The sequence below is a fragment of the Hippoglossus stenolepis genome, chromosome 18 (assembly GCF_022539355.2).
Source record: "Hippoglossus stenolepis isolate QCI-W04-F060 chromosome 18, HSTE1.2, whole genome shotgun sequence".
Lineage (NCBI taxonomy): Eukaryota > Metazoa > Chordata > Actinopteri > Pleuronectiformes > Pleuronectidae > Hippoglossus > Hippoglossus stenolepis.
This window is the reverse complement of record NC_061500.1, coordinates 19,594,443-19,605,708: the sequence shown is the minus strand read 5'-3', so window position 1 is coordinate 19,605,708 and position 11,266 is coordinate 19,594,443. Positions and strand designations below refer to the sequence as shown.

Sequence of the window (11,266 nt, the reverse complement as noted above, 5' to 3'; positions counted from 1 at the left end):
GAGAGCATTACGTAATCGTGAGTTGAGGTAAAACTCTTGAGCCAACAAGGTGCTGGTCTGTGTGCTTACATGCATGGATGTGCAGTGGCTGAATGAGAAGGGAGGATTTACCTTACCTTACCTCCACCGCGGCTGAAAACCTAACTCAAAGTGCACCTGCTGTCAATCGACCCTGGGAAGAAAAGCCAAATTGTCACAAACACGTTTTTCTTGTTGATGAAACGCTGATGTTCATGAACCATGAAAAAAAGAAAAGATCAGGTATGTGCTGAGCGATGAGAAAACTGGATCTGTCCTCGGTTGAACTTTGACTGCAACTCTTTCATCACCTTAACCTCCTTTGTAGTGGTTTACTGTCAGCGGCTGAAGGATCAGCTCCACCAGCTGTTTATCTCATCAACTAGTCAGCTCATATTCACCTAACAAGAGACATGGGACATTTCTGTTGCCAACCTTTGAGAAGTTCATACAGTTAGTTTTGGTGGAAAAGACTGGTGTGAGCTCTCACTGATTCCAAGCAGGATGTGGGTGCTGATGACTGCCCCCTGCTTAAATAGCAACATGTGTATTAGAGCTGCTAAACAAGAGAGCCACTGTGATTGGCCATCCTGAATCTATGAAACAAGCATTTCCATTGAATGCTGGCAAAGCCCTTCTCATCTGAGATCTAACTCAATATATTAGGTAGTGTTCTGATACAAGGGGACATTTCTATTGCTAAAATGTTAAGGCCTCCTCTCCCATTAAAAAAACAAATTAGCCATAAGAAGGACCTCATTCTTATAATGTGAACACACATGAAACAAAATGTGATAGGGGTTTTAGCATTTGTCTCCCATGGAGACAACAAAGCTGCACTGAGACATTTTTTCTCACTTCATGGGGCCCAAAAAGTCCCAAAACAAGAAGACTAGACTTAACATAAAAGTGTTCTGTTCACGTAGCGAGGATGTACTTGTAACTGGATGTTTACTATCCATCAGATACAGATCCATTATCCGGATACATTATTATTATAAGTATTGGTTGTAGTTTTGGCCATGGTGTTATTGTTAACTTTAATGGACCTGAATGACTTAAGACTTGACTTACTCAGCAGTTAGCTTCTTTTCCTGCATTCTGGGAAAATATGCATACTCACTTACCATTAAACGAGAAGTAAACACCAACGTAATGTCTGTACGCTCAATATGAAGCTCGAGCCACGAGAAGGTTAGCATTTAGCTTAGTGTAAAGTCTGGGAACAACAGAGGCCTATACAGGAAACAAACTCCGCCTACCAGTATCTCCAAACTCACAGATTGACACGCATTATGTTATTTGTTTAATCCGTACAAAAAAGGGGGATTATACATCCCAACCGACAATAAAAGTGTGAATTGTTGTTTTAAGGGATTAAACACACACTCAGGGAGCTTTAAAACTGCTCGTAGGTGGATTTAGTTTAGGGCAGATCCGATGTCTTTACCAAATTTCATGGCAGTCCCTCCAATATTTGTTTTCATCACTCAAAGTGTTGAAGAACGGGACATTTTGTTTAGGTGGTATTGGTGAAAACTGTAGCGTTCAGCCTCTGGGTACCACAATTACCAGCAGCGACAGTGGCAGCCTGGTCTCTGCCTTTGGAGGCGATGGTCTGCTGACCATTAAGCACTCCTTAGTGTCAAAGATATCAAATGAAGGTTAAAGTCTTCAGTGAGTGATCATGAAGTGCTGATGAGTTGTTCCCTCAGGAGTCCCTGACATACAACCAATCCCTGTTAAACTCTAAAAACACACACACGGCTGGTGTAATTATGTCCTATTCTTTCATCCAATATATGTGTGTAAGTGTGAGTATATGGTCTCTATTTCCGGATTTGAATTGAACTGGAAATACTTTATCGAACATTACTACTGGAAGCCTGTATACTGTAGGTTATGAAAATAGCATTACTCTAAAATCTCTGTTCAGTTTTTTTCCCTCCGTGGTGTTTGCCTGTCTGCAGTCAAGAATTGGGTCAGCAGCTCACGTGAGCTCTGCCCTACATCTGGTTTGCTGTATCCTCAGCAGTGGAGCAGAAATCACACTGTAGATCATAGTCCAGACACTTCCACTGTCTGACGCACAGAAGACTAAGAATACAAAAACACTGCAAAGCGGCTCATTATTTTATAAAATAAACCCCTTTATTTTATCAAAAGTTGATCATGACAGCAATATGATCCTGACAATAATATATAATGCACAGAAATGGAATAAACAGCAATAGAGTATATGAAAAACTAGTGCAAAAAAACACAAATACAAAAATATATTGCACTTGGTAGTTAGAAATTTCAGGTGGAAGAAGTCATGTTTGAACAACATTCTCAATTTGATATATTCATCTGTAAACATTTATCTTTTACACTTTGCCATTGTCTTTGCGAGCCCAAAGCTTCTTAGCATCCACGTTTGCAAATAATCTATAGCGAGAGAAGCTTTAGCTCAGAGCAGAAACCTACAGGCAACTTGTGGTATTTTATCGTGGTTGGTCGGAGTTGTGCTTTTGTCTCGGGCCTGTATCTGTTTAACCTGGACAGTAAAACCAGCACACACACGCTCACACACACACTCTCTCATTTACACACTTTCACACACAATTTGAGCTTTATTTGAATTGCTCGAGGTGGTCGTTTACGTGATGCATTTCTGCAACTTATCGTCGGTAACATCCCCTGTCTTATTTTCTCGGCCTCTGCTTTTTAATTTGTTGAAATCTCTTGGTGAGTTTCAGATTTGTTCTCAAGAAGCAACGGTTTCCACCTGAAGTCTGGTTTGTGACGCCTTCAGGCCACAGTCATAAGCTCAAACTATCATTTGACTGAAAATAGCTTCTGTCCTCTTTTAAATGTGCCTTTTAGTTCAAGGAGTACACTTTTGTTTAGACCTGTGGACAGATTCAATATAGAACCACTGATAGAAAAACAGTCTTTTCGGTTATGTGCAAAATTCACCGTGAGGCAGAAGGAGGCTTACTCTGAAAGACATATACAGTGTTGTCAGACAGAGCTTTTTTTGCCTCGACTTGAGCACAGGATATAGAGGATGGCTCAACATCACTGGTCCATTCGTCAGTGGTCACCTAATACTCTCTCAGCTGACATTCCCGTGTCAGGGAGGGTACAGCCTCATTTGACGTGGTATATAATCTGGCGAGAAGCTGGCTGTGTGGGCCTGGGAGCTGACGGCGACGGTGTCTTGTTTGGGCAGAAGTCTTCTGAGCTTCAGAGCTCTCCTCAGCGGGATGGACACATGTCAGGTCTCCTGACATCCATGGCCCCACACACCTCCACAGGGTCTGGGTTAGGGTCAACCTGGGGTGGGTTACAGAGGCACAGATGCATTTTTAAAAGCTGCTGATGGGCAAAACTACAAGGTATGAAATAAATGGTCAGATAAAATAAAATTCTAGATATTAGAAGTTCAGTGTTTAGTTCCAATATCTGATCATATTAGAAAGCTCAAATGACTACAACAAAAGCTTGCAGTGCATGGCAGCTTGATTAGTGTTCACAACCTTTAGCTACAACCTGAAAATAAGCTGAAGTTCATTCAGCCTTTGCTAATATTTGATATCAAGATGAATTATGTGTCTTAAAGCCAAGCAGATGTAGCAGTTTGAAGAGAAACCTGTGAGACACCTCTTCATTGACGCTACCATTTGTTTAAACCATTCAATCTTCACTCTTTACATTTACCTTACCTTGACTTTTAGCCTGTGTTTGTCCAAATTTGTTTTATGTAAAACTTGGAATTAGCTACTAGCAGATATTTCCAATTCTTTCCTGCGTGAAGAATTCACCTCTTACAGTACTTTACCTCGCTTTCAACTCTCTGGCACTGTTTCAGGATTTATTATCATATTTTGTTTGTTTTTACTGTTGCAACATGTTTTCATGCTGCCCTTGGCCAGATCACTCTTGACTTTCTCTGTGCGTGTGTGTGTGTGTTTGGGTGTGTGTTTGTGTGTGTTTGGGTGTGTGTTTGTGTGTGTGTGTGTGTGTGTGTGTGTTTGGGCGTGTGTTTGGGTGTGTGTGTAAGTGACGTGTACCTCAGAGTAGACTGGCGGGGGAAGATATCTGAACTCTGTGATATAAGTTAGCAGAGATCCCTGGTCCTCTCCCTCCCCGTCAGACCTATCACAGCCCTGCAGACAGTCTCGCCTGTGGGACTCTGATATTGACAGATCGCTGTAGCTTGGTGGTGCTGCAGTAGAAAAAAAACACAAGTGTAAGGAATCTTTACTGTTTGCACATGTATTGCTGAGTTTGCAATACTCACCCTCAGGTGTCTGCGACAGGCCCAGCCATGTCAAAGTGCTGCAGTTGCTGCTGATGCTGGAAGTGCGGGAGCTGCTGGCGTGGAGAGGTATGGTCCCAATCACCAGCGGCAGCGAGAGAGACAAGTTCAAGCCCCCCGGGACATCCACATAAACCTGCAGGCAGAGGGAGTGTGTGCCGGAGAAGTTGAAAAAGAACAAAAGATGACTTGCTGCGGTTGAAACCAGTTCTACTTGTTCTTCTGTGGAATACAGGCCACAAAGTATTTAAACGTTTTTTTTAGAGACATGAACATTTAGAAGAAATAAGACAATATCCACCACTATGTTATCTGCCTCATTCTAATAATAATAACATCACACTGCTAATAATACGTTTTTTGGTGTTTGCAGTTAGAGGGAAGCGGAAGCAGGAAAGAATAGGAGATTCTCTCATGGTTTCCCAGCAACTATTATAATAATTATTATTTTATGTACATTATATATATTGGTTTTAGTTTGTTTTTTATTAACTGATAATTAGTATGTTCTTAGCATGTTCTTTGTAGAATTACTGTGTATACTTTAGTTAAGTAAATTACTGTCAGATATTAACACCTTATTTGTATATTATTAGTATGTTATCAACAGGTTATACATTTATAGTGAGTTACTGTGTTATTATTGATTTAAAAAAGCTAGTTTTCATAAAAGAATAATGGATTTCAAGTATGAAATATTTTAACATCAGGTCTATACAACTAATAATTAGCTGTCACTTTCCATGGAAACAAATCACTTATGTCTCATTTTCTGACTGGAAAGGGAACATGTAGACTTACCACGAGGGCGTACTCCACTCTGATGATAGGACAGTCCAGGATGGACGGGGACACCGGAGGTATTTTGAGCAGTTTTCCCTCCCAGCTCTGGCTCTTCCCCTGCGGCAGGGGGTCTCCTCGCAGATTGGACACCAGCTGCTGGATCTGCTTGCCCTTGCCCTTGGCATAGAAGGTCTGGGTCTGGTACAGCGCAGCCTTGGGCACCACAACCCGGGATGAGCAGTTCTCCACCTCGGCAAAGATTTGGATAGACTCGCCTTGGAGAGAAGACAACAGATCAGTCTGTCAGACTGAGAGAGAAGTGACATAAGTGAATCTCACAGGCAGAAAGAGAAGAAGGAGAGGTGGAGAAGTTAAGAGGAGGTCTCTCTCACCTGGTGTGTAGCCCTTTCGCTCAATCTTGGCACTAAGGGAGATCGGGCCTGAAGCACAGAACCAGCAGCACAGAGTCTTCTCCTTTGTTCCAGCTTGAGGAGCCTGTTCAGATAAAACTATTAGTTTTAACTGCTGGCGAAACATGAAAAACATTATGTCCATCCCTTCCTTTATGATAGTTTATAGCGTTAGATGAGAGGATTGATGCCACTCTCCTGTCTGGATGGTAAATATGGAGCTGCAGCCAGTTTTTCAACGGTAACACAAAAGCAAGTACAACAGATTTAAGTCAGCAACCAGCAGCCAACACAGTGGTTGGCTGTGGCTCAGGAGATCGGCCACCGATCAATCAGAGGGTCGGTGGTTCAATCCCCAGCTACTTGTGTCTGCATGTCAATGTGTCCTTGGGCAAGACACTGAACCTCAAATCCCCTCTGAACAGCGAGTGAATGGCATGTGTGAAAGTGCTATGAATATTTGTGTCCATCAGAGTTTCATCATATTTTTGATGTCTCGTTTTGTCCCAGCAAAAGTCCAGAATGAAATGAAACACAATGGAACGGGCAAATCCTCACACTGGGACCGCAGAAGAAGAAACTGGAACCCGAGGATAAGGGCGTTTTCATAACCTTCCTCTGCTCCAGAGCAAACCAGCTAGGTCGTAGCTTCATATGTCCCCTTAACCAATATTTCCCCAAAATGTCAAACTGTTCCTTTAAAGTAACCGCAGCGTGTGCAATGTGCCTACCAGCAGCAGTGGTGTGTTGATGTCGATGTGTTCAAACACAATGAACTCTTTCTTGACTTTCACGGGGAGCAGCCATGGACGGTGCAGTTCAGCTTTCACCCAGTACCTCACACTGCCGTGCTTCCCTTCAAAAGACGTGGCCAGAGCCCTGAAAGATGGGAATGCAGAGGGAAGAAAGAGTGTGAGGAAGTGAGGAAGTGAGGCTATACTGTTATTTACTTTGAGTACATCCAGTACAGATCCTTTAACTTCAAATACCAACACAGCATAGACTGCTCCACTACAAGGTAAAGCCCTGCATTCAACTCAAGTAAAAGCACAGAGGTATTATCTGAAAAGTATTTGGAAATGCTATGTAAGTAGATTATGTCAGTACTACTACAAATTATGAAAAAAATGTACTTGTAACTAGATAATTTTAAAGGGTCTCAAAACCGTGTGGTACTTGGTCACTACTCACATCTGAGGCAGGTTGAAGCTGAAAGCAAACTCGTGGAGGCCGGCGTGCAGGACAGTCAGACCTTCCTCTGGACAATCTTCATCTGAAAGACAAAGGACATGTGTCCATATACACCTGTACTCTGCACCCAGCCCACACCACAGGCTGGAGATCTATTCCACAGCGGAATGCACTCCCCACTTCACCTCAGGGGATTCACATGTTTCCAAAAGCATAGCGAGCAGAAATACGTGAATTCTATTAGGAGAGGACAATGAAACACAAAACCAGTCCATAGTTAAATGTCATGGAATTGCACCAGCTAATTCGTTTAAAATTCACATTTTCATGCTGAGTTAGAACTGATTAATAGCTATGATTAATCTTGTTTTATTTATTTTTTTCATGCTATAATGCCCAAAAAACGAGTTGTCGGTCCTTCAAAAAGAAAACGTGATGATTTCCCCTTTTTAATATGACATTAAAATAAATATCTTGGGGTGTGGGCTGTCAGCCTGACAACAGATATCTAACGATCACGCCTTCATCCGTAGTTACAACATCAAACAAATCGAGCGATAATGCTTTGGGTACATTTAGGCACAAAAGTGCTTGGTTACATTTAGGATGAGATCATGGTTTGGATTGAAATCAGTATGTCTTTATGATTTCGATACATATAATGTTATGGTAACAATTTTTAAATGTAGTTATAAAGTTGTGGAACAATCGTGAATAAAATAAACATCAAACTGTTGGTTTCACGCAGGAGAAAAACAAAGCGCTGTGTTTTGTTAAACCCAACTTTCCTCGCTCTTTATAGGTCGCCTGTCTTCCTCCTTTGCTCCTGTCATAATTGCGACAGCCACTAGATGTCACCCAACAATGAAACGTAACTATAGGTGGTAAACCGCTGCGCCACAAATGACCAATGTGGCCTTTTGCAAGTTGACAGTCTAGAACATTGTGACGTGTGGAACTCTAAAAGTCACATTGTTGTTAAAATAAAATATGAGAAGGGTCTGATGTGGTATCATTTCAAATTACACAGTTTGAACATGTGTCTCCTGTGTTTGACCCCCAGTCTCGGTGCAGATACGCAGCCTGGTGGTCGCAGTCAGGTCAGTTGGGCTTTAACCTGAACACAACTGATGCCATTTACAGACTAAATACTCCAGATGCAGTAAGGATTTGGTGGAAGACGAATAGTCGTATAAACATCTGAGGTTCATTTAATTTGTCTGCTGAATTTCAGAAGGAAACACAGTACATGTGGACTAATAATAGACGCAGTAAAGAGCAACACACCCTGTTGGAGAAAGAACATGGCCTCTGTTCACTTCCTCATTTCTTCTGTTGTTGTTTGTATTTGAAATTCTCTAAGTGTCTGCACTCAGCCCTGCTGAACTTCAGCTTCCTGCCACCTCAGCACTCGCTCTGTTTCACCCTGCATCTCTGCTGTTTGTGTCTGTCTCACACTCTGTTCCTATGTGTTTGCCGTGAGAGCTGTCATAAACAGCTTGCATGCATGTGTGTGTGTGTGTATGTGTGTGTTTGGGTGTGTGTGTTTGGGTGTGTGTGTGTTCGTGCATGCATGAGCGTGCGCCCCCGTCAAGTCACCGGCAACACAGAGCAAAGCAGGAGTAGACCGGTATGAACCAGACTGAGCAGCTTCCTTCAGCTGGAAACTCCAACGCATGCATTACAACTCAGGCTCCCATTGGAGGGGAATGTGACATGAATTACAGGCTAAGCTCCGGTTGGTACAGCCGTGACAAGCCCCTGCCCACATTAGCACAGCCATGTGGTGTGTGGCATGAGGGGGGGGTGCAAGAGAGGAAGGGTGGTGTACACTATCAGTGAACTCCAGGTACTGTTCTCACGCAAAGACTTAAATGAGAGAAATGAAGACAGAAGAAAGAAATGTGCTGCATTCAGATCATTTTATTCATCAACCACAAGAATAAACAAAAACAACAAAACCAGTTACAGTCAAAAGTCATCATCACAGTAAACACAGTAACTTCACAGCAGTTCCATTAAAAACAAAAAGAGTCCTTTTGGCAGCTGCTTGTTGAGCTTTCAGTCAGATCTCATGAGGTTTCTCAGCACATGGAGATTAAGTGTCATGGAATTATACATGTGTAATGCAAGTCTGTAGCCTGACGTGTACAGGATCTCTGAGGCTGATACTAATATAATATATAATATAATAAAATAATTGTATTTTGCATACATTTTAAACTTAAACAAAAAAATCTAGATTTTCTTTTTAAAACTGTGACCAAGATCAACAATGATTTGCATCCAAGTTGATGCAGTTCAAACTAGTTTGACTTGTCTCTTCTGCAGTTTCCTATTTATAAGCTGACAAATGTACCATATCTGTGTTCACCTAACACTGGCTGATGCATCAGCCTGTGTTGAATAAAGTCATTCAAGAATGAAGATAACTGAAACATGAAAACTGTGTTTGAACGTATACAATATTAATACAAGTGGGCAAACTCTCATCTGCTGAGGAAGATCACGTGATTTGACCGAAAGCTGCAGCTGCAAAATTGTCCCAACTTGCTGTTATTGAGTCAGAATAATTGACAAATTCCTCCCTGAAAGAGAAGCATCTGCAATATTTGTCCACATGGTCTTGTTTCATCTTGACCTTTGACCCCCCAAATCCTTACTTTAAAACAAACTAACAGGCTGTAGCTGTGGAGCGTGGCCAGTATAGATAACAAAGTCGTTGGTGGTGACGGCGAATCCTCCATGATGGTGGTGGTGGTGTTGTTTTGGAATAATTGGTCTTGTGTCTCTCAGTGTGACAATTCAAATGACCTGCTGCTGTTAGTGTTAGTCTGGTGAGGAGGTGGCAGTCTGAGCCACAAGCTAATGATGTATCACATCCCTGCAGGGGCCTTTTATTTATATGATGTTTCCATCACAGCCTTTGAGCATCAGGTTTTACAAGAGTCACACACAGGTACAGGAAGTGTGAGGAGGATAGCAGCTGACATATCATTACATGCACACACTCACACCACACACACACACAACACACACACACACACACACACACACACACACACACACACATGCACACAGAGTCAGCCTGGTCCTCCCTCCTTCCCTCCCTCCCTCCCTCCCTCCCTCTCTGGCAGTTTCTGAACAGGTTTGAACCGCTTCTAACAAAGGGAGTTGCCTGAGCTATCGCCTACATCAGGATATCATCAGTAAAATGTACATTCTGCATCAGTTTGCACTAATATTGCGACAAACGTAAAAAAAAATACGCACATTGGTTTGTTTAGATTTCGGGTGGATTTCTTCTCTTACGCATGGGATGCAACTTTTGGATTCAGACGCAGTGAGACGGCAGGGTGCAGACTAGTGCACAACAAACTGCTGCTGCTGCTGCTGCTGCTGCTGCTGCTGCTGCGGAGGGTCTGTGCTTAACAAACGCTCGGGCTGAATAATTCACGTGTTGGTTCGGAGTGAGGACAGGCGCCCGGTATCACCATCAGCTGTTGCATCAGCACCGCGGAGCCTGCTCACTGATGATGCAACGGGAGTTTTGGGGGCTCTGCGCTTTGTTTTGCCACATGACTGCACCCTCTGTGTTCACTAACTTTCCCGTCACAGACAGAAAAAGTTTGCGTGATCAGCGTGAGGAGCTGTCCCGCATCAGCAGCGGCGGCAGCGGCAGCAGTGTGTGTGTGTGTGACAGTGAGACTGAACTAACTGCTTACCTCTCTCCTCTCCTATCAAGGTGTCGTAGTGGTGTAAGTACTCCACCTCCTCGGTGTAGTTCTGAGTGTACGCCGTGTTGGCTCCGGCGTTCCTCGACTCGGTCCACCGGACCTTGGCGACTCCTCTCGCGTTTATGTCCAGACTCTTCACCCGCACATCCCCGGTGACCTCCACGACCACCCTCCCTGACACCAGCTCTCCACCGGAGAACGCCGGCAGGTTGTTCTCATTCAAACTGTCAAAGTAGATCGCCAGGGCCCTCACTTTGCCCAGCACCATTATGACAGTGGAACTAATGAGACGACACGGTGTCAATCTAAAAAGTAAGAGTCTGTGGAGGAGAGGTCGCGTGCAGAGCCGTGCGGCACCAACTCATGCGCCCTAGCTCTGGGTGCCCAGCACAGAGCCGGGTCCGCGGCCACGTCGGTGCTGGTTCATCTGGCTGAGACGCACAGCTGATGGGCGGCTCTGCTCTCCTCCTTGCTCCCTCTCCGCTCTCTCTGCTGCCGTCTGCCTCCAGCCGCTGCGCTCTTAAAGCCTCTGTGCGTAAAAATAACCTCACTGAGCATGTGCGCACCCACCGGCCGGCCTGCTCACACCCAACCGAGCTGAGCTGCAGCCTGTGGCTTCGACATTGACATTCAGAGTCAGAGGGGGAACGTGTCTGCACTTTATTAGGAATCATTTTTCAGTTTCTTCAGGAGAACTTTTTGTGCATAGTTGACAAATTTCAACATCATATTTATCTACTAATGCAGTGAATACACTTTTCATGCCATACGTACTAGCACTGAGGTACTAATTTAATTGGAAACACTTCAGACTATGACTC

The 11,266-nt window shown here is 43.6% G+C and overlaps 1 protein-coding gene across 1 annotated transcript; it reads right to left on the bottom strand.

The window, feature by feature from the left end:
- Window positions 1–2,147: 2,147 nt before the first annotated feature.
- Window positions 2,148–10,957, bottom strand: LOC118125921 (arrestin domain-containing protein 3). Its single transcript, XM_035185002.1, has 8 exons — window positions 10,434–10,957; window positions 6,709–6,790; window positions 6,249–6,396; window positions 5,500–5,602; window positions 5,126–5,382; window positions 4,307–4,460; window positions 4,077–4,231; window positions 2,148–3,339 (listed from the first exon to the last, which is right to left on the bottom strand). The coding sequence occupies exons 1-8, from the start codon at window positions 10,711–10,713 to the stop codon at window positions 3,262–3,264; spliced, it is 1,257 nt and encodes a 418-aa protein (XP_035040893.1). The 5' UTR covers window positions 10,714–10,957; the 3' UTR covers window positions 2,148–3,261.
- Window positions 10,958–11,266: the final 309 nt, after the last annotated feature.

Excerpts from the sequence above, each read along its gene's own strand:
- LOC118125921 (XM_035185002.1), bottom strand. The coding sequence starts at position 10,713 with ATGGTGCTGGGCAAAGTGAGGGCCCTGGCGATCTACTTTGACAGTTTG. Across the intron at positions 6,397-6,708 it reads AGCTTCAACCTGCCTCAGAT|GGCTCTGGCCACGTCTTTTG; the intron begins GTGAGTAGTGAC and ends CCCATCTTTCAG. Across the intron at positions 5,603-6,248 it reads TCAACACACCACTGCTGCTG|GCTCCTCAAGCTGGAACAAA; the intron begins GTAGGCACATTG and ends TTATCTGAACAG.